Genomic DNA, 23,093 nt, shown 5'->3' on the forward strand with positions numbered 1-23,093 from the left:
GGAACTAAGATCTCACAAGCTGCTGAGTGCAAGCAATGTGCCCCCGAAAAATACTACACATATACATATGTATAGCAAACGCACTCCCACCCCTCAACTGTGCTTTAGTTTTTCCAGAGCATTTAACAACATCATATACACTGTGTTTATTTATCTGCCTCCTCATTGTAAACATCACGGGATTTCTTTTTTTGGCACCTGTTATGAGGTATCTCCGGGACCTTATAACAGTGCCCGGCATGTTTTAAATATTTGATAAATTCTTGCGAACGAATGACTGTTGAGTGTGTGAGGCCCCACGTGGGCAATGTCACAGCCACCACTGCAGTGAATCTTACCCTCCTCCAAGCACTCACACAGACACACACACACATGCAGGGAAATGCTGCTCACACCATTTTACAGTTGAGGTAACGCAGCCACAGAGAAGTTGAGTGCCGTAACTAGGAAGAGGTAGACAGGATTTGAACCCAGGCCTCTGACTCCAGGGCTCTGTGCTTTCCTCTCCCCAAGCATGGCACGAGTCTCGTCTCCAGTGGAGGCTCTGGGTACGATCGGATGGGGAGGGACTCTGTGTTGCGTTGATCTGTCTTCCCCCACCGCCACCCAAGTAGGACTCGGGAAGGTGGGGGTAGGACTTGGTGATTGTTTAACAGAGTCCTACAACGGGACCCGGAACAAAGTAGGTGTTCGATAAGCACACAGATAGACGGATGGACAGATACCGGTGGATGGAAGCATGGGTAGATGGACTGATAGCTGGATGACAGATGGATATGTGGATGGACGGATAAACGGAAGATGGACAGATGAAGGGATGGATGACTGTGCAGTGGGTTGGCAGGTCAATGTCTGTACAGATGGACAGATGGACGGATGATCAGGAGGGTGCCTGGGTGAACAGTCAGAACTCAAACCTGAGAAGAGAAAGGACGCCGACCCCGCCGTCCCCGCAGCCCCAAGAAGCACAGCACAGGGGCCTTGGCCTCTCTTGTTTAATGGCGGCACAGCCTGCAGTGTGGTTCCTGTAGCAGGGGGCCTGTGGGCCCTGCCTGGAGGCCAGGGGCAGGCCGGCGCTGGGGGGCAGGGGCCACGACACTGGAGCCAAGGGGCTGACGCTCCTGCTTGGCCCTTGGGAGAGCAGGACACTCGGGCCCCTCCTGCCACAGGTAGCCAGAAACTTTGGTTTTTTGTAGGGGTTCCAGTTTCCGTCCTCCAGGAGGAGAAACAGGGAGCAGACGGGCTGGGGTGGGGATGGGAGGAGTGACGCTGACCTGGAGCCAAAGCTCCAGAGCCACGGGCAGGAACGGCGCTGGGATGTAGGCACTGTGGCCTCTCCTGCCGGCCCCACTTGGGCCCAGAACCGGGTCCCGGGACCCGAGGGTGGTAGGGAAAAAAGCAGGAGAGAGATGCAGAGTGAGACGGGGGTCACATCACCCAGGCAGGGGAAAAAGTCAGTCCCGCGCCCCCTGGGGTTCCGTTCCCCACCCTGGAGGCCGCCCAGACGAGAGTGAACCCAGCCCCAGCCCAGGTCCCCATCTGGGCACAGCAGGGCAACGATGCCCCCTCCCCTGCAGAGGAGGCAGGCGGGAGGGCAGGGTGGCAGCCAGGCGGGTGGTCCCCGCTGGGATCAGCGGGGGCAGAAGGCAGCAGAGCAGAGACGGAGCCTCAGTCCCAAGAGACCTCGACAGGCGAGAACTTCCAGAGGTCGGGCTGGCCCATGTGCAGCATGCCGCTGAAGGGCGAGGTGCTCCACTGAAACGGAGGCAGCTGGTCCCACGTGGGGCCGCTGACTGCCAGGAGGCGCAGGGCCTTGGCCAGGGCCGTGCTGGTCACCTGCGGGTGCGGGGAGGGCAGGTGGCTAAGTCATCCCAACCCAGGAGGCCCTGCGGCTCCCCCCCAACTCTGACCCCCCAACCCACAGTCCCCCGAGCCCGGCACCTTCACATCGATGCCCCCGTGGGAGCGCTGGTGCAGAGCCTGGAAGGGGTAGGAGCCATTGGCCGGATTGAGGTCGGAGCGGGCCGAGATGGCATTCTCCCCGTTGGGCTTGGGGGTGCAAGCTTTGCACAGTGACAGGGGGTCGTGCAAGAAGTCGTTGTACCTGGACGCGGAAGGAGAGGAAACATCAGTTGTGCTGGGAGGGGAGACCGGACTCCAAGCGGCAGCCCCCTAACCCGGCCACCTGCGTTCAATGTGTCACCTGGGCTTCCGTCACCCACCCGCCTCGGCTGGTCACTCCACAGCCATCACTCAGCCCTCGGCTCTGCCATCCCTCCCTCCAGGTAACCCTCTGGGCCCCCACTCCAGGCCAGGCCAGAGACCCCACTTTGTCCCTTCACAGCATTTCCACATCACTGTGAGTACGGGATGGATCCGCATCCCCTGAGGGAGAGGGTGCTCCCCGGGGACCACGGGGGCGTGCTCTGTGCCCTTGGCTGTCCAAGGCCCTGCTGACACCTCAGTCCCGCGGTCATGGACGCATCACCCTCTACCACCCCCCTGGCTTTTCAGGAGGCTGAGTTACTATAAAGCTCCGTCACATGATTCTGGGCTCCTGGTGCCCCCTCGCACCTCATAAGCCGCATCATGGAGTCCAGGTCATGTACCAGCGAGTGGTTCCGTCGGAAGATCTGGGCCCGGGGACTCCCGTCGTAGGAGAACCAGTCCCCGTAGCGGGCCACCAGGGCCGGCAGCCCACTGGCATTGAACACAGACTCAAAGGACCTGCCGGGGATGAGGATGGTCACTCACGACCCCCACTGACTTTACCCGGCCATGGCCTGGGAAGCAAAGAGGGCAGTCGTGCCAGGACATGAACACCAACAACCCTGACGGTCAGGATAACAATAATCATGTCTTTTGTTTGTGCTGCTGGGAAGTTTGGTGGGGTGGCCAAGTAGAAGGTCTGGGCTCTGAGAGATGTAGGGTTCAAATTCTGACCTCACTACTGACCAGTTATGGAACCTTGGGAACTTTAGGTACTTTTTCAAGGCCTCAGTTTCACCATCTGTGAAATGGGTACAGGAGCTGTGGTTACCACATGCAGTAGTTGTACAGATCAAAGGAGATAATCCAGGAAAAGCACCGTGAGGGGTAAGGGGTGCTGGCTGTGCAGCCAGTTAAAGCGGCCCCAGCTGGGGGCCCACAGAAGGGGTCGGCACCCGAGGCAGGCCGCTCCTCACCACCCTGCGGCGGGTGCAGACAGGGAGGTCCAAAAGATGCCCACCTCACAACTGTACCCCAAAACTGTCAGGGCTTTCCTGGAGAAGAAGGGGGTGTGGTGGGTTTCTTTTTTTGAAATAATTTTATTTTTTGTTTCTTTTCTTTTCTTCCTCCCACTAGCTACACCACATGGCTTGCGGGATCTTAGTTCCCCAACCAGGGGACTGAACCCACACCCCCCACGGTAGAAGCACGGAGTCTTAACCCATTGGATCACCAGGGAAGTCCCAGGGTGGGTTGATTGGTGGAACGAAAAAATCACCAGGCAAGGACCCCTCCCCTGCATAGAGAGCTGAGCAAAGGGAGGGGAATACCAGGAAACAGGACATACGGGATGTTGTAGCTGGCCCAGTAGGTCTTCTGGTAGAGTTCCGAGGTCCTGTCGGCCACCACCACCATGCCCCTGCGACCAGGAAGGGAGACGGGGTGCAAATGGTGAGAGAGAGGGCTCCTGCAGGCACTGCCATGCTCAAGGACCCCCGAAGACTGCCCACGGGTAGATTATGTCCCAAATCTTGAGCCCAATCTGCGGCTGCCTTCTCCTCCAGGCTCGCCTCCCTGAGGTCTCCCCTCCCACACACAGTTTCAACAGCCTCCGGGCCTCCGCCGAGGCAGTTCCTCTGCTGGGGCGCCCTGCCCCTTCCCCGGTACTCACGGGATCTGCTCCAGGACGGTGAGCACCCTTCTCCCAGGGCTGGGCCCACCGGGGACGAACGCCTTGTAGTCCACGATCATCCACTGGTTGTTGTACCTGCCAGGCCCCAGGAGGGAGAGCTGAACTGATCTGGGGCTGCTGCCCCAGTCACCCGCTACCCCCAGGGCCACACACAGCCAGGAATCACGTGGCCAGGGTGCTCTGGGCGTGTCCAGCCATTTAACCATCACCTGGACACTGTGGCTCGCCCAGCCATCCTCACGCTCTACTCTCATCATGCTGCTTACCTGCTCCGGAGGAGTCTGTGGCTCCCTAGTGCTTATTGGAACAAAGCTCAATTCTTCTGCCCAGTGTCCTGAGACCCTGTCCAGTCTGGTTCTGGCGTCTCTGGCTCACAGGGTCCCCGCCCACCCACGTCCACCTCTTTGGACGGCCCTCCCCACTATCCCCAGAGCTCTGGAGGTCCACGTTTCTTCCTGGCCTTTCTCTGGGAGCCTTCCCCAGGTGGAGGAGCCTGCGAGAGAGGGGTAAACCCTTTCCTTCCCCGTGCCTCCGTTTCCCACATATGAAACAAGAGGACTCTGCAAAGAGGGTTGGGTGTGTGGCCATGGTGCCACGTCAGGTCCCCCCGGGGTCTTGAGTATTAGTGGGGAGGTTGGGTGGGGAAGGCCACGGTGCCCACTCACGTGCCACTGTTGAACCTCTTGAAGATGTCCGCCCAGGAGTCCCCGTCCAAGGCCAGGCGATTGGCCACGACGTTGCGCATCCACTCCAGCACACAGCCCTTGGGCTGCACGTACTTCCACAGGGCTGGGTTCCTGTTGCCGATGGTGGTCTCCAGGGTGACCTGCGGGAGAGAACGGGGCCGCTGCACTGAAGGGCCACTGACTCACCGCTGGGGCATTGCATCATTCGTGGCTCCGAACTGTTGATTAGTTCTTTTTTTAAAAAAAAAAACTGGCCTCAGAAGCAATACTCAGGGAGTCCACAGATGTGGGTGGGGAAACAGTACACATTTATTTGCACTACCATCAAATCGAAACACAGCATCTTCCACTGCTAACGTGGGTGACACGCCAATATTATTAGCGGTACTTGAGACGGTCACCAACAGATGTCATGGATGTTTTCCCACCACATGACAGGACTGCACACAACCCAGATTGGTTATGCTCCTTGAAACTTCCGAATTAGGGCAGGCAGCCCACCTGCAACTAGTGTCTTACTTAACATGATAACAAAGCAGCACCTACCGGCAGACCCCAGAGACGCTGCAGGCTCTGTCTCAGACCCCTGCGAGGAAGCGAATGTTGAAAGGAAGCAAGTCACGTGAATTTCTATTTCCCAGCTCATAAAGAAGCTGCTTCCACCATACCCTGTGTGCGTGCGCTCAGCTGCTCAGTCAAGCCCAACTCTTTGTGACCCCATGGACAGCAGCCTGCCAGGCTCCTCTGTCCAGGTAAGGATACTGGAGTGGGTTGCCACGCCCTTCTCCAGAGGATCTTCCCGACCCAGGGACTGAACTCGTGTCTCCTGCATTGGAAAAGTGGATTCTTTACCACTGAACCACCTGGGAAGCCTTTCTATTATACTATAATCTATATAATTTACTGTAAGTGTGCAATCTACTATAAATCTACTATAAATGTGCAATAGTATTATGTCTTGAAAAACAATGTGCATACCTTAATTTATTTAGAAATGAAAAAATACAAAACTGATTACAGCAGTCACATTAAAGATCACTGATCATAGATCATTGCAATGAAAATAATGAAAAAAATAAAAATGTTGCAAGAATTACCAAAATGTAACACAGAGATACAAACTGAACAAATGCTATCTAATCTATACTATCTAATCTATAATCTAGTATAAATGTGCAACAGTATTATCTTAAAAAACAATGGACATATCTGTTACTTATTTTTATTTTATATTGTACTATATTTTATTTACAGTGTTGTGTTTGTTTCAGGTGTATAGCCAAGTGATACAGTCATATATATATCATTTTGTGAAATTTTAACTGTTAATGTTTTGGCATTGTGCTTTGTACCATTTATTAAATAAAAATTAAAAAAAAATGTACATATCTTAATTCTAAAATAGAAAAGAAAAAAACATTGCAAAACAAAAAAGTGATTACAAAAGTCACATTAAAGATCACTGATCACAGATCACCATAAAAAATACAATAATAATGAAAAAATGAAAAATATTGCGAGAACTACCAAAATGTGACACAGAGATACAAAATGAACAAATGCTGGTGGGAAAATGGTGTTGACAGACTTGCAGGGTTGTTAAAAACCTTCAATTTGCAAAAATCACAGTATCTGCAAAGTTCAATAAAACGAGATACATCTGTAATATTACATTAAAAGCTTACTTACATACTATTTCGATAAATGCATGTCAATGTAATTGGTCTCCAGCAGCAGCAGCAGCATAACCCCGTATGTTGGTTTATGCATTTAAAAGTATTATTCTGAGAAGGGGTTCAACAGCTCCCCAGACGGCCAAAGGAGCCCGTGGCACAGAAGGTAAATTTCCCATTTGGACACTTCAGGTAACAGAATCAAACCGGACTCAATCCTGCAAGGATCCACTGTCCTTCCCCAGGCTTCACTCCTGCTTTCCCAGTCCCAGACCGTAGCAAGGGGGCCCCCTCACCCACTGCCTGGCCCCCCTCAGGATTGTTCCCACATTTAAGGGGACTAAATGCCCTGCTCCTCTCATAGACTAACAGAAACAAAAAAGGCTGTCCGTCCCCCTCCCCAGGAACTGGCGTCTTCTGCATCTAGGCTGTTTTTTAAGGGATGTTTTTTTCTCCTCTGCAGTGTTGCCCTGGTGACCACAGGGCTTGCTGAAATCCACCAGGGATGCCAGGAATAGATTTCTGAGAGTCTGGCACCCAGCCAGGAAAACCAATAAAACAACACACTGGAATAAACAACATTCATTCAGAGACTGGCCAGGTTTAGAGGGGGCTTTGTGAAAAACAAGAGGGAAAGCAGAACAAGAAAGCAGAGTCATGGTGGAGACAGATATGGCTTTTCCTAAATATATAAACACAAGATGAGGCCACTGGGGCAGAAGATATTTTTAAAGGGCCCAGACCAACAGTTTCCCAAGAGCTGGGTGGCAATGCAGAGGTCCAGGTCAACCACAGGGTCTGGGGCCTGGGATCCACATTTTTTGAGAGCACCCCCTGGTGGAGGACAGACTTACCCTGGGGTTGGGGGAGAGTGTCCACCTGCTGCACCTGAGCTGCCAGGTGAGAAGCTGCCCAGGGGAGGGGAAAGGTAACACAGATGACTCACCAGCCCGCTGCCAAGGATGTAGAAGTCATCACAGGAGAAAATAGTACCAGGATAGGATGAGAAGATCACCTTGTTGCCAGGAGCCCGGGTAGATTCCGCTGCAAGGGCGAGAGTGAACCCAAGTGGGGGCGGGGTGGGGGCTGGTCAGACAAGTCCATGTGAGGACCCCCGCACCTCCACCCAACAAGACTCGGGGGTCTTCAGGTGGGGCAGCAGGCATCAGAGGAAGCCCCCCACTCCATTCTTTCTGAGAGTTAGCAAACCAGGCCATTTGTATAAAAGCAAAATGGATATATAATTTTTAATTATTATACTTTGGCTTGCCTTTTTTATTGCAAAAATCTACTGCGCAAAAAGATAATTCAAAGAGCAAATATCCAGAAGTCTCAGAGTACACACTCCGTGGTTTTTTTTTTTGGGGGTGGTGATCCCCTGCTTTACCAAGGTATAACAGACAAATAAAAATTGTGCTTAAGGTTGCACTCTGTGATGCTGGGACAGACGTAGACACCGTGAAAGGATGACCACCATCAACTAGTTTCCACAGCCATCATTTCACACAGTTGCCTTTGTTGTGTGTGTGGTGAAAACACTTAAGTTCTGCTGTCTTGGCAGGTTTCAAGGATAAATACTGTGCTGTTAACCACAGTTATCACGGTGTGCTTCAGGGTAAGGAAACTTTAAAAATCTTACTTGTCTTCTAACTGGGAGCTGGTCCTCTCTGATCAACGTCTCCCTATTGTGGTATGTAAGATCTAGTTCCCCCACCAGGGATCGAACCCGGACCCCCTGCACTGGGAGCACAGAGTCTTAGCCATTGGACCACCAGGACAGTCTCAAGTGTATTAATTTTTAGGAGGTCCATAGATGCACACGTATAAATGCATCCCCCCAAATCTAGATGGATCCAAACCAAAATGGCATCAGTACTGTCCTCTTAGAAGAGGTCTGGAATATGGGAGGAGGGCCTCAAGGGAGATGTGTTTCTCCATCTCTAGCACTGGAATTTGTGGTGGTGAGAACATACTAACACATTACTAGTATAAAAAAGTGTTTAAACAAATGGAATGATGAGGGACATTTTATTTAAAAGTCCAGGGAAAAAAAATAACTAAACGTTCACAGAAATGATCCCGTGGGTTGCGGAGTGTTCCAATGACTTTTACTGTGTGTGTCTTGTTTTGCTGTGTTTTCCAATTTTCCATAACATACATGTATGACTTATGTAGCGTTTTTTATAAGATTGTTTTTTGATGTAGATCATTTTTAAAGTCTATATTGAATTTGTAACAATATTGCTTCTGCTGTTTATGTTCTGGTTTTGTGGCCTCCAGGCATGTGGGATCTCAGCTCCCTGACCAGGGATCAAACCCGTATCCCCTGCATTGGAAGGTGAAGTCTTAACCACTGGAAACCACCAGGGAAGTCCCTATTTCCCCACTTCTTGAATCTGAACTGGTCACTTGACTTGCTTTGAGCACCAGAATGTTGTGCCAGTTTCAGTGGGCAGTCAAGAGGCGTTCCACACTTCTCCTGCCAGATGTCACTGGAACAAGCCTGAGCTACCCTTTGGGAGGACGAATGCCCATGTAGCCCAGCTGTCACGTCATCCCAGCTGACAGCAACCCCCAGACATGCAGATGAGGCCATCCTAGGTCAGTCAGCCCACCCCAGCTGAATACAGAAGCATTGGTGAGCCTGGCCAAAGTCAGCAGGCTTGGTTCAGAATAACAAAACCACGCAGGTGACCCACAGACATGTGAGTAAAAACAAATGGCTATTTTAAACCTTTGTTTTAGATTTGGGATGATTTGTTATGCAGCAGTAGCTTGCTGATACACTTTGCGAGATAAAAATTAAAAGGAAATAAACAAATTAACAATAACATGAACTCTCAGCGTGGCCTTACAGTGACCCCAGTGTATATAGGGCCAAGACCCACACCTCCTAGCACTGTGCACACTGTGTACCGACAGACATGCCCACACACAGAGATCTACCCACATCTACCCACCTTGGGGCCCTTCTCTGAACTGGAACCAGTACTTCTTCATGATGCGCAGCATGTACTGGTAGGAGTGCCAAGTGTTGTGGGCGACCAGGAGGTCACTCTGGCCAGGCAGCAGTTTGATGAGGGCAGAACAGGAGCCAGAGCCCATAGCATGGTTGGTCTTGGTCTTATTCAGGGCCACCTCTAAGTCTTCAAGGTCCCCAGAGATCTGCAACAGGCTGTGGAGGGCCAGGATACTGGAGGGCTACCACACCTGCATTATGTACCCATTTCACAGAGGAGGAAGCTGAGGCACTGGGAGATCTGGCAACTGGTCCGAGGCCACGTAGCCAGGAAGTGGCGGGGCTAGTACTGGAACCCAGGCCAGTCTGACCGTAAGGTGCATGGCCCTCTCCCCTGCCCTATGCACTCTGGGGATGGCACTTACAGGAACCCCAAGGGTTTGATGGTGAACTTCCCAGTTGGAAAGGTCACACTGCCTTCATAGCTGTCCTCTAGGCCTTTCAGCTGCAGGAGGGTCAGCCGCACCTAGGGGGAGGGGAAAAGGGCAGGGGGCAGAGGGCAGAGGGAGGGTGAGGCCTCTCCCCCAGGCTCACACCTTCTCCTGCAATGGGAGGGGTTCTGGCAAGAAAGGCTCAGATGCACCCTCCAGGTTCCAGCCAGCCCTGACCCCTTCCTTAACCACAGCCACCCCTCCAAGTTAAGCACCCTCCTGTCATCACCTAAGTGCATGTCTCCATTCTGTGCCAACCCCAAATCACCCCCACATAGGGCCCAGCTCAAAGCCACCTCCTCCAGGAAGCCTCCCAGCCTGCCCTGGCCCACTGGGGACTGCTCCCTGTTCTGAGTTTCATTACTGGCTATGCTGCTGGCTCAGGGCACTGGTTTCATGCGGCTGACTTCTCCCCACTGTCACTGCCATTGTTCTGTAACCACGGAATATATCACTGTGTCCCCCATGGGGCCTTGGCCTGGGCTGGATATACACCAGGCACTTAGCAAGCATCTGTAGGACAGATGGACAAAGGACAGAGGGATGGACGGGCAGGACTGATAGACGGATGGTGGCTGCTGAGGTAAACAAGAGGACAGAGAGAAAAGCAATCATCTAGATGGACAGGAGAGTGGAGAGAAGGACAGACGTCTAGGCGGGTGCTGAAGTAGATGGACAGGACAGGATGGATTCATTCCCTCGTCTGTCAACACGCAACAAACCTTCACTTACAAAGCACCGACAATGCACCAGCCCCTGTGCTAGGGACTAGGGCTAGCACGGCGGACTGAGCAGATGTGGTCCTTGCCTTGTGCTCACGGGGCCTGAGGCCGGTTGAAGACAGGCACTGAGCACCTTGTAAGAGTGCTACCAGGAAGTGCAGAGAGGGCACGCGGCCGTGAAGGGTGCTGGGGGTGAGCCGGGCAGAGCGGGAGGGAGAGGAGTGTTCCGGGCAGAAGGAACAGCACTTTCTAAAGCCCCAAGGCAAGAGGGGCTTTCTTGTTCAAGAAACTGGGAGGAGCCCAGAGGCCGGAGCACAGATCAAGGTCAACAGCAATGAGGCTGGGGAGGGAGAGGTGCCGGGGGCTTCTGAGGCCACGTTATGGGGTGCGGCATCACCCTGGAACAACAGGGCAGCCCCTGGTGAGACTGATGAAGAGCCGAGACAGAGCAGAGGGGATGGACCAACAGATGGACAGACAGACGAGTGCCAAGACTCTGATCAGAAAGATGAGGCAGGAAGCAGGGAAGGTGGTCAGTCAGCAAGGTGGCTAGACAGGTAGAAGGGAGGGCAGATGGACAGACAGGAAGATGATGAACCGCGACAGGTAACCAAACAGGATATAGCGACAAGGTGCGTGGACAGAAGATCCTGACGACCAGGCTAAGATGGGCATGTCGGTGACAGACGGATAAATAAGAGCGTGAAAGATGGACAGGCTTGTGGGGGGTGGACAAATGAGCTGACAAACTAGATGCACGGATGGCTAAATGGATGGACAGATGGAAGGATGGGTGGGTGGGTGGGTGGAGAGATGGGTGGGTGGAGAGATGGGTGGGTGGGTGGAGAGACGGATGGGTGGGTGGGTGGGTGGGTGGAGAGACGGATGGGTGGGTGGAGAGATGGGTGGGTGGGTGGAGAGACGGATGGGTGGGTGGGTGGGTGGGTCGGTGGAGAGACGGATGGGTGGGTGGGTGGGTGGAGAGACGGATGGGTGGGTGGAGAGATGGATGTATAAGAGGGAGAAAGGGAAGGGTGGACATGGAAGGAGGGAAGACTGGACGGGTAGGCAGATGGGTGGATGAGGGAGGGAGGAAGAAAGGGCTGGCTGACAGGAGTGGGAGACACACAGGTTGGCCAGTGGAACAGGGGCAGCTGCAGCGGCAGCAGGTCCCTGAAGCTGACCCAACCTGCCGCCCCAGCCCTCCGAGCATGGGGGCTGCGCCCACCTGGTGCCAGTAAGCAGAGCCATTGTTCAGCTCCATCTCTTTCTGCATCCACTCCAGGTTGGCCTCTAGGAAGTTCTTGAGCCTCTCGCAGTAACCGACCTCGTACTCGAAGGGGCCGCAGTAATTCACCACCGTGTTCATCCAGTACATGTAGATGAGCTGGGGGCAGGGGGGTGAGGTGGGCGAGGGCAGGGGTGGGGCGGCAGGGCTGCTGTCTCCCCTGAGGACCCCCCGGCCCCCCATTCGGGTTCAGAGCCCCCACTCCCATCCAGGTCTCCAGAGAGTCCAGGAGCCCTGGTGGGGACACCCCTGCACCTTCGCCCATGCCGGCTTCTGTCCCCAAGGGCCTTTTCACCCAGCCAGCTCTTACTCCCTCGGGTCATGGCCCAGTGCCCCTGGCCGCCTCCCTCCTCTGAAAGCCTTCAGCGTTCACTGTCTGTCCCAGATGACGCCTCTTTTGCTACGGGGATCCCTCCCTCCCCGCAGTCTCTACATGTGGTCAGTCAGTCAATGACCAGTTTGTTGAGCACCTACTGTGTGCTGTCTCAAGCACTGACGACACAACAGCAAACTTGGCAAGAGAACCGTGTGCCAGTCCTCTCCGACCCCGCTGTGGGCCAGGCCCGGGGTCAAAGGCCACATGACCTGTCGCCTCCGTCACCCCAGCTGATCCAGAGCCTCCCTTGGGGGCCGGTGTGCAAGCTCAGGGAGGTAACGTGGGCAAAGCGGCTGGCATGTGTGTCTGGGGTCCCTCACGAGAGAATCACTTCAGGTCTTGCCTCCGTGTTCCTGGCTCAGGCTACGAGGCCCATGAGAGATGAAATCGTGCCTCATTTACCACTGGGCACCCCAAACCATGAGGGCCTGACCCAGTGTCTGACCTCTCCCCAGACATCGAGGTCCCAGGAGGGCATCTCGACTGCAACTGGGGGTCAGAAAGAAGAGAGGGAGTTTACAGGAGGCTGTCGGGCTGTGCCCCGTCTCCTGTGGCGTGCTCTGCCCCCTCACCGCTATGCGCCTCAGACCCACCCACGCTGCGCGTTCACTTTCACGGCTCTATCATCCTGCACTGTGTTTGGTACTGCAAGCCGGTTGCCCAGTGGGTACCTGCTGGTGGCATTTGAGTGTTCCCACCTCAGAGGCTGCTCTGAACCCCTCACGCGCATCCTCGGGTCACCTCTAGGGTACACGCCTGAGGAGTGGGGCCTTGGGGTCCTAAGGGACGTGTGCATTCAACTCTGCAAGCTAACGCTGACTATTGTCCAGCGGGGGTGTCACATCCCTACCCACCCTGTGGGAGCATGGCTGGCACACCACAGCCTCACCCGTTCCCGATGTCTTCTGAAAGGTGTGACTACCACTTTTAAACAGCCCTAAAGCCATTAAAGCAACACAAAAAGTTATTTACGGTTTCATCACATGTAGTAAAATCAGTTTAACCCAAGGAATGGAGTGGAAAAAACTCAGTCCACTTACTGATGAATGGATAAATAAAACTGTCTATCCCTAAGATGCGATATTATTTGACCATAAAAAGGAATAGTTTTAACACATGCTAAAACATGGAGGAACCTTGAAAACAAGTGAAAGAAGCCAGTCACACACGGCCACATATTGTATGATTTCTTTCATAGGAATTGTCCAGAATAAGCCAATCCGTAGAGACAGAAAGTAGATTAGCGGCTGCCAGGTGCTGGGTGGAGGGGTGGAAAGGGAGGTGACTGCTAACGGGTATGGGGTTTCTTGCTGGGGTGATGAGAATGTTCTAGAATGAAATAGTGTTGGTGGCTGTGTAACCTTGCTGCTGCTGTTAAGTCACTTCAGTCGTGTCCGACTCTGTGTGACCCCATAGATGGCAGCCCACCAGGCTCCCCCATCCCTGGGATTCTCCAGGCTAGAACACTGGAGTGGGGTGCCATTGCCTTCTGCAATGGATGAAAGTGAAAAGTGAACGGGAAGTCGCTCAGTCATGTCTGACTCTTAGTGACCCCATGGACTGCAGCCCACCAGGCTCCTCCATCTGTGGGATTTTCCAGGCAAGCGTATTGGAGTCGGGTGCCACTGCCTTCTCTGAGTGTAACCTTACGAATATAGTAAAAACCACTGGGGTGGACACACTCGAAAATGGTGAACTTTACGGCACGTGGATTCTATCCCAATAAAAAGGAGTGAGTGAAAGAGCGAATGAAAGGGAGGGGGAAGGGCAGCCACCCCGTGTAGTCTGGTGTGTGCCGGGCCGGGGAGGCCGGGGAATGCTGTTGAGAAGGGGGTTTCAGTTATCAGTAACATTCCAAGGTCTAGTTTGGGCGTTGACTCTATCATTAATTTTTGTAACTTGGAAACGCGTTATGCCTTTTTCACATGCATCAAAGAGGACCCAGGGTAAATGTTTAACAAAACAGGCTAGCCTTTTCTTCCCAACTGGATGGAAGGCTGGGGTGGGGGAGACCCCCCCTACACACAGCTCAGAACCCTCCGAAGCTCTCTAGGGAACACGCTTGCTGGGTGGGGGAGTCCCGGCTTCCCTGACCGACCAGGCCCTTACCTCCTCGGACACAGCGGCCTCCACCACGCCCGCGGCGTAGGCCTGCAGGCTGTCGTTGAAGCGGCCATCCGTGTGCAGCTCCAGAAAGGCCCACCTGCAGAGACAGGAGAGGGGGACACCTGTCAGCAAGGGCGCGAGTGTGAGACGGGCGCTCAGCTTGGCTGGCGGCTGTCTGCAGTCTAAAAGCACAGAAAACAACTCGGTGACAAACTGCCACTCACAGGGATGTCTGTCGGTCTGCCTCCGCGCACGTCTCAGGCTGAGTCCCTAAAAGTGAAACTGCTGGGTCAAAGGATATGTGGATTTTTATTTTTAACAGATGCTGACAAACAGAGCTGTACTAACCTTCACTCCCCGCCCTGCCCCCATAACGATACCAGCTACTACCTGCTGAGGGTACTCTGTGCCAGGCACTGGTCTAGTCATTCCCATATCTTTTTTTTTAATATTTAAATTTCATTTATTTATTTATTCTTGGCATCACTGGGTCTCGATGCTGCGGTGGGCTTTCTCTAGTTGCAGCGTGTGGACATCTCATTTGGTGAAATTCTCTCTATACATATTAGCCCATCGGCTTGTCACTGATACAGAAAATTGCCTGTATTTTAATGGGTTTTTCCTTTTTTTTGGCCATGGGGTGGTTTTCAGCTTTATCCTATCTTTCCTTAATGGTTCTGGATTTCATCCTTGCTCCAAGGACAGAGAAATATTCACCCAGGTGACTTCTGTAACTAAGGAAAACACTTGTGAAGATACTTTCTTTTAAGAAAATGAGGGCGACAGAAGACACCGGTGAAACCTTGAAGAGGTTACATGACAGGAGAGCCAGGCTGAGCCAGGGCTGTCCCATGGAGAGTTGGCTAAAAAGCCACCAAAGAGCTCCAGGACAAGAATAGCTCTGCCCTAGAGAAGATGCAGCAGAGATAATGACTCTCAAATGTTCACACCCCAAAGTTTCACCAATCAAGCTTCTTTGACCTCCTATGGGAGCCGGACACAAAGGGTATACAAGAATGAATGCAACTGCTGTGATGAGAAAAGGAATAAAGTGCCATGGATACCCTGAGGAGGTACACTCCTGCTGCTACTGAGTAAAATCTAGGAAGGCTTCTCAGAAGAGGTGATAGTTGCTCTGGGTTTTGAAGTTTAAGCAGGAGCTTGCAGGAAGAAAGGGGTCAGAGGGAGAAGAGGGGAAAGTAAAAGAAAAAAGGGCAAGCTCTGAAAGTTCCAAAGCAAAGAAATTGAGTCACAAGATAAAATGGAGCTGTGGGGACTTGTTTTGGGGCCCCAACACAGTGGATAACAACTCCCAGTGCTAAGCACATCACATGTTTACTTCTCCCTCTAAATTCTTCTGACATATACAGATGTGGAACCCGAGGTTCAGAGAGGTGAAGCCACTTGCCCAAAGTCACACAGCAAGTGAGTGAAGGAGCTGAGACTAGCACTGCAGAGCATGTGCTCTGAGCCTCTAACTTAACTGAGTTTTGTGAGCAACTGTTTTGTCCTTAAAGGTGAAGGGGTTAGTTCTTACCAAAGGCGTATGAGAGCCATGGACTTCCAGGTAATGACTCACATAAAATCACAGATAAGGACAGGAAAACACAAGAGCCTAGAATAAAGGTCTTAAATTTCAAGGAGAGCAGAAGACAAAGAGAGCTTGGGCTTGTGACCCCTTAAGGTTGACTTTGAATCCCCAGGTTTGTCTCTTACTGACTGTGTATCTTTGGTCAAATTGCTTACCCTCTCTGGGCCTCAGTTTTCTCACCTATAAAATGGGCAAAGTGATTCCCACTTCAGAGGGTTGCCATAGCAGGTGCCAGAAGAGAACTCACGTTTTACAGCCACTAAATACATGTCTTATCACGAATCTGAGAGGGGAGGTTTGGAGTGATCCAGCAGATTTGGTGATGGGAAGAAATTTCAAAAAGGGCCCAGTATATAGATTCACTTATAACCAAAAAAAAAAAAAAAAAAATCTCAGGGAATCAAGAGAGAATGTACACAATTTACCTAAAACCAAAAAAGCTGTTCAGATGCTAAGTCTTGGTTATAATTGAAAGGTCAGTGGCCTTCCTCCAGACGGCCCCTCCTTAAAGCTCTCTGGTGGGGACCAGGCTCAGTTAAGGCGATGGTGCCAAGTCCATGGACTCAGGGAGTGGCTGAGAATTGACCTGGACTCTCACAGCCCTTATGGAGGCGCAGAAGGATCCTTGTTCACAGCAGTGTTGTTTTTTTTTTTTTTTTCTGGCTGTACTGCTTGGCTTGCAGGATCTTAGTTCCCCAATCAGGGATAGAACCCATGCCCTCTACAGTAGAAGCTCACAGTCTTAACCACTGGACCGCCAGGGAAATCCCTGGCATTTCTGAGTAGAGCTGGAGAAACCTGGACCCTCTCAAACCATTTGGTGTCAGGGGCCTAACACAATAACCTACCCATAGATGCAGTGGGCGTAGAGAACCATGTGGCAGGCTGCCATGTGTAAGGAGGCGTCAGACACTAGGTGTTTTTTTTGCGGGGGGGAGGATTAGAGAAGCATTAGAGAAGGACAAATGGTAGATTCAGGAAACCTCATGTTCAAAAGCATTACACACACACAGAGACACATACCAGTACACATACACACATATGGATATATGTTTAGGTCTGTCAGGCACAGAAAATTCTGGAAGAAAGAACTCACAGTGATTTTGTATATAAAAAGAAAGAATGGGGGCATGGTTTATCTTCCACATCCCATCTCACCTTTCTAAACTGCTAGAATTTTTTTTATCATGAATAGTTAAGCGTGTGCTTAGTCATGTCCGACTCTTTGCAACCCCATGGACTCATGTCTCCACAGGATTTTACAGGTAATATTGGAGCGGGTTGCCATTTCCTTCTCCAGGGGATCTTCCCAACCCATGGATCGAACCCACATCTCTTGTATCTCCTGCATTGGCAGGTGGATTCCTCACCACTAGCGCCACCTGGGAAGCCCAGAATAGTTAAGTACTATTAACTATTAAAGGCAATGGCAAGCCACTCCAATACTCTTGCCTAGAAAACCCCATGGATGGAGGAGCCTGGTGGCTGCAGTCCGTGGGGTCGCTAAGGGTTGGACATGACTGAGCGACTTCACTTTTCACTTTCACACATTGGAGAAGGAAATGGCAACCCACTCCAGTGTTCTTGCCTGGAGAATCCCAGGGACAGCGGAGCCTGGTTGGCTACCGTCTATGGGGTCACACAGAGTCAGACACGACTGAAGTGACTTAGCAGCAGCAGCAGCAACTATTCAGTACTATTAACTATAAACCTAATAATTAAGTACAAAATATTAAAGAATGCAGCATGACTCTTTCATGGATGAAAAGGAAAAGAATGAGTGGACAGTAATAATCCACTCCCAGCCAGGCCACGGTACTGTAAATAAGGAATGAGTCACTCCCCTTGTTCAAGACGGTGCCTCCTGCATTCCTCCCTGAGCTGCCTTATTCCAAAGGGCAACTGGGGTGATTCCATTTGGATGGTGAAGTTTATTTACTTCATCAGAGTCCTCAAAAAACCTGGTCAGGTGGGTTTCAGCCTATCTTTCCAGAACACCTTGGAAAGATCTTCATTCTGAGAGGATTTCAGTGCTGAAGCCCCTGAGGCTGATCTCTGAGGATCCCTCTGTTGCTTCAGGCCCTAAGCCCTTATCAAATGATTCTTTTCCAGAACCTTGCAAGGCTGTCGCCCTTCTCACTACAAAAGTGAATCAGCTGCTGCTGATCACCTGTAGTAAGTGTCCGGGTAGAGATCTGAACCTAGATCTCTCTGATGTTAAACCTGAAACCTTGCTGCAAACTAAACCTTCATACTTTTTCAGCCTCAGTTTTCCCATCTGTAAAATGGGAAGGTTTGGACATCAGCAAATGACTTCTGGAATCCCTCACTGTCGTGCTGGCTGACAACTTTGAGATACTATCCAATCCCCTGGACAAAAAAAACAAAAACACAACAACAATAACAACAAAAAACAGACAACTGAGAAAACAGTGTTTCTAAAGAAAAATGTCCCCATTAGACTACTCTTGATTCAGAGATCATAGCCTTCCTGCTTGTTTGGATCCAAAATAGCTGATCACTTTAGAAGATGAAAAGGGAAGAGATCGATAAATATTGTTCTGGTTTGTTTCTATGCACTTGCTTGACAAAAATAAAAAGTCAGCTGCACTGAATTTATTTCCTCAATTTTTTTTTTTTCTGGAAAGTCTATGGCCCACACTGTGATTTTATGTCAGGGGCAACAAATACGTCTGAGATGACGCCAGGGTTTAATAAAGAGGCCACGTTTGGGAAAAGCCGGACCATTCCTGTGAAATGAGCATGTGTGAATGCTCAGTTGCCCAGTCGTGTCTGACTCTTTTGCAACCCCATGGACTGTACCCCACCAGGCTCTTCTGTCCATGGGATTTCCCAGGCAAGAATACTGGAGTGGGTTGTCATTGCCTTCTCCAGGGGATCTTCCCAACCCAGGGATTGAACCCGTGTCTCCTGCATTGGCAGGTGGATCCTTTACCACTGAGCCACCAGGGAAGCCCGTGACGTGAGCAGGTCACACAAATCTCCCTTCCCCATCACTGCCATTTCAGCATATAGTATGCCCTGGACACCCTCTGCTATGTGGGATGTACTACCTCGTCTGTGGCTATCACTCCTTTCCCATTTATGATGGTATAAGTTGATCTTTTGTGACTTTTCAAAGAAACAGTTGGATAACTAGTAAGAACCTGCACAAGCACTCTACTCACTGCTCTTTAAAGGCCTATATGGGAAAAGAATCTTAAGGGAAAAAAGAGTGGATATATGTATAGGTATAATGGGTTCAATTTGCTATATACTTAAAACTAACACAACACTGTAAATCAATTATACTTCAATAAAAATTTTTTAAAGAGAGTTGGGTGATAATTAGCCATTTTACTGGGCTGTGTTTCTGCTTGTTGGGTGGTAGATTTAGGTTGTTTCCCAGCTTCCTATTAGGTTAATTCCTTCTTATTGGTATTTACTTCCTCTCTCAACTTGAAGGCAATTTAGATCAAACAGCTGGGTTAGGGGGGATCAGGTCAGAAAAGGAGGAAAAGGTAAGGTTGGAGGGGGTCAGCCTCCCCAGGACCAAGGCCAGAGCCAGGCTGGGGCAGGCGCTGCCTCTGGGGGCATCTCTGATCCCCCAAGTGTCAAGTCCTAAATGTTTCAGGCTTCATGGGGAGTGTCAGGCCAGTCAGATATAGCACAACTGAAAGGAGAGATTATGGGTGAAGGGACCATGTAAGTTATCCGGAAAATTCCAGGATCTGGTGAAAACTCAGGGCCAGAAAGGAGGGAAAGATGTCAATTCTAGGCGAATAAAAGAGTCAAATCATGATTTCCACTCTCCAAAAATTGAGAAAGTCAGCCAACCCCAGATCAGAGGTTCTCAGTAAAGAGGTGCTTAGTAAAGAGGATACCCCAGCTGTCTTTCTTACATCTCACGCCTGAGTTCTCAAGAGAGTGTCTTTGGGAGGAATTCCCTGGTGGTCTAGTGGTTAGGATTCGGTGCTTTCACTTCCATAGCCTGGGTTCAATCCTTGGTCCAGGAACTGAGATCCTACAAGCTGCAGAGCACAGCCAAAAAAAAAAAAAAAACAAACAAACAAACAAAGGGAGTCTGAGGGCTTCAGTTTCCCAGCTTATAAAACGGGGGCTTCCTGTGCAATTTTCCCTCCCAAGTGCTGTCAGACCCAGAAAGAAAGGGGCAGAGTGGACAGAAAAGATGCTGGAACGGTGAAGTGAGAGCAAGGAGTGTAGAAGAGATCAGGGTTCACGTCTCAGTCTCCCCAGCTGAAAAACAGGGGCAGCAGACACCCATTTCTTTTCTCTTTCATTCACTCCTTCCTTTAGTAAATAAACAGAGGTACTCTGTGATCCCCCGAATTTTCCTTCGAATCCCACCTTCAAGGGAGGAAACAGGCTCAGAGAGGTGAAGTGATTTGCCCAAGTCACACGGCACCAGAGCTGAGCCTGGACGAACTTTCCATCCAGCACAGTCATGGGAGCCCTCTCCCCACTTCTCTGTTTTCCATAATTGACAGCAACGCAGCCCAGTGGGGAACTGCTGGGGCCAAAGCCCCTCTCCCGTGTTGAGCCTTACCTCCGTGCCTCCTCCCAGCTGATATCCAGGCAGAGACTGTCATGCTCTCTTAGCTCTGCTGCTGCTGAGTCGCTTCAGTCGTGTCTGACTCTGTGTGACCCCATAGACGGCAGCCCACCAGGCTCCTCCGTCCCTGGGATTCTCCAGGCAAGAACACTGGAGTGGGTTGCCATTTCCTTCTCCAATGCATGAAAGTGAAAAGTGAAAGTGAAGTTGCTCAGTCAGGTCCAACTCTTTGCAACCCCGCGGACTGCAGCCTATCAAGCTCCTCCGTCCATGGGATTGTCCAGGCAAGAGTACTGGAGTGGGGTGCCAGTGCCTTCTCCGTTAGCTCTGCTGCTGCTGCTGCTGCTAAGTCACTTCAGTCGTGTCCGACTCTGTGTGACCCCATAGATGGAAGCCCACCAGGCTCCCCCGTCCCTGGGATTCTCCAAGCAAGAACACTGGAGTGGGTTGCCATTTCCTTCTCTAAGCAGGGCCAAAAATATATGAGTCAGCAGAGACTGGGTCACCAGATTCGAGAGTCATATCTCACAGAGTTCTGGTTTCCTTTGTAGATGCCAGCCTACCCTGTGGCTTCCTCTCCCTGGGAGCCTTCCCAGATTAGCCCCACTCAGCTCCTGTGTCTGCAGTAAAACCTCTTCCTATGACCTCCGGTCTGTCTAACACCCTCCCAAGTGCCACAAAGCCCCAGAACTGGGGTGGCCTCGGTGTCCTGTGTCTCCCCAACACCTGCAGGAATGAATGCATGCCAGAAAACTGGATGAGTCCAGGATGGGACAGTGTGGGTAGGGTCTAGGAGACACACAGGGTTCTCTAAGACCCCCAACACAGCCTGGGTCCTGGACCTGGGCCATGTTGACAAGCCTATGAGGCAGATGTTCCCCACTTCCAGGATTTTCCCTCCTCACACTGTTTCCCCCACTGAATGGGGGCCCCCTCAATTCTGTGTCCCCATGGCCAAGCACACCAGGTGAGTGAATGAATGGGCACAAGCCCTGGTACAAGGACTGAGAAAGGCACCACCCAACTTCCCAGGCAGAGCATATCCTCAAATTCCAAGCCACAAGATGGGGAAATGAGAGTCCAGACAGGCAGAGGAGTCAGCTAAGAGCCAGACATCAGAATGACAGCCCAGACCCCAGTGACAAGGACAGTGACGATCACTGCCAAAGACAAGAGTCCTTGGCTCCATACTAAGCATCTGGACAAGCGACTTTCCCCTGGACCAGGAGAGAAGAGAGAAATCGGGGAGCAGAAATCAAGCAAGGATACCATCTGGGTCTTTGTGAATTTGGAGACTCTGTTTTCAGACTGGCCTGGAATACAAGCTCAGTCCTGCTGCTCTGGTTCCAGAAAGGTGGCAGGTGGAGCTGGCACCCACAGGGGAGGCTACAACCAAGGAAGTGAGAATTTCTCCTGGAGAGGTAGTGCTATCCCTCCGGTCCCTGGGAGTGAGACGCGGGGTGGAGAAGGAAAGTGCTGGCCGATATGGGAATTACTGTGTCGCCAGGGAAACAGAGGTCCTCTCATCCCTGACTGAAGGCAGAGGACAGGCCCCTGTGAGCTGAGGGAGGCTGCATTGGCCCCACCCAACCACGGCGCTGCAGCCTCAGAGGAGGGAAACTGACCCGCAGGGAGACAAGGATGGGACTCTATCACCGGCAAGAGGCCGGTCCCAGAGGCCGGCGAGGCCCGGCGCCCACGCAACTCCCTCCCCCGGCCGGCCGGCGCGAGATCCGGCCAACCCTTACCCGGTCTCGCGGATGGCGTTGGTCAGGTTGGCCCAGGCTACGGCGTCAGGGTGGCGGCCATCCACCAGGCGCAGCTGGCCCGTCTCGGGGTCCAGGAGCAGCGAGCGGCAGCGGGAGGCGGGCGGAACCGGCATCCCCGGTCCCCGTTGGCCCCTCGGGGTCGGGATCGCGCCGCTCAGGCCGCTCAGGAACAGCCCGACCAGCAGGGCCAGCACCAGGGCCAGCTCCAGCGCCCGCGTCACTGCCCGGGCCAGGCAGCCGCCCGGGGAGCCATACATCGGGGCCACCATGACAGCGCGGAGCGGGGCGCCGCAGCCGGGCTCACGTGACAGCACTCCTCTGCGGAGGGCGGGGCCTGGGCGGGCTGGGGAGGGCGGGACACGGCAGAGGGGCGGGGCTTGAGCCAAGCCTTTCCGGGTGGGCGGTGCCCTGGGGGAGGGGCGTGAAGGGCGGGGTCACCTTAAAGGGGCCAGGCACCCTCCTTTGCCTACCCAAAACTTGCCGTAGCACTCTTCTTTCCAACTTTTTTTTTTTTAATTTTCAATTTTTTCTGAGATTGTGGGATCTTAGTTCCCCAACCAGGGATAGAATCCAGGCCCTTGGCAGTGAGAACACTGAGCCCTAACCACTGGACCACCAGTGAATTCCGCCAACTTTTTATTTTTCAAAATTTTGAACCTCAAGAAAAGTTGCAAGACTAGTGAAGTAAATACTCATATGCCTGCCATCAATTGCTAACATTTTGTCACATTTTATTAATTTTGTCTGCTGCTGCTGCTAAGTCACTTCAGTCGTGTCCGACTCTGTGCGATCCCATAGATGGTAGCCCACCAGGCTCCGCCGTCTCTGGGATTCTCCAGGCAAGAACACTGGAGTGGGTTGCCATTTCCTTCTCCAGTGCATGAAAGTGAAAAGTGAAAGTCAAGTAGCTCAGTCGTATCCGACTCTTCGCGACCCCATGGACTACAGCCTACCAGGC

At 52.0% G+C, this 23,093-nt stretch overlaps 1 protein-coding gene across 1 annotated transcript; it reads right to left on the reverse strand.

Moving 5' to 3' along the window:
* Positions 1-979: 979 nt before the first annotated feature.
* On the reverse strand, positions 980-22,451 carry PLBD2 (phospholipase B domain containing 2). Its single transcript, XM_055404839.2, has 12 exons — positions 22,115-22,451; positions 14,206-14,299; positions 11,661-11,819; positions 9,645-9,745; positions 9,221-9,435; positions 7,207-7,304; positions 4,567-4,727; positions 3,881-3,976; positions 3,557-3,628; positions 2,575-2,727; positions 1,942-2,104; positions 980-1,836 (listed from the first exon to the last, which is right to left on the reverse strand). Exons 1-12 carry the CDS (start codon positions 22,402-22,404, stop codon positions 1,669-1,671), a joined length of 1,770 nt encoding a protein of 589 aa, XP_055260814.1. The 5' UTR covers positions 22,405-22,451; the 3' UTR covers positions 980-1,668.
* Between the last annotated feature and the right edge of the window lie 642 nt (positions 22,452-23,093).

Source organism: Moschus berezovskii, chromosome 19 (genome assembly GCF_049115385.1).
Source record: "Moschus berezovskii isolate FMDL1 chromosome 19, NW_MosBer_1.0, whole genome shotgun sequence".
NCBI lineage: Eukaryota > Metazoa > Chordata > Mammalia > Artiodactyla > Moschidae > Moschus > Moschus berezovskii.

Excerpts from the sequence above, each read along its gene's own strand:
- PLBD2 (XM_055404839.2), bottom strand. The coding sequence starts at position 22,404 with ATGGTGGCCCCGATGTATGGCTCCCCGGGCGGCTGCCTGGCCCGGGCA. Across the intron at positions 9,436-9,644 it reads ATCAAACCCTTGGGGTTCCT|CCTGTTGCAGATCTCTGGGG; the intron begins GTAAGTGCCATC and ends GGCCCTCCACAG. Across the intron at positions 3,977-4,566 it reads AAGAGGTTCAACAGTGGCAC|GTACAACAACCAGTGGATGA; the intron begins GTGAGTGGGCAC and ends GGGGCCTGGCAG.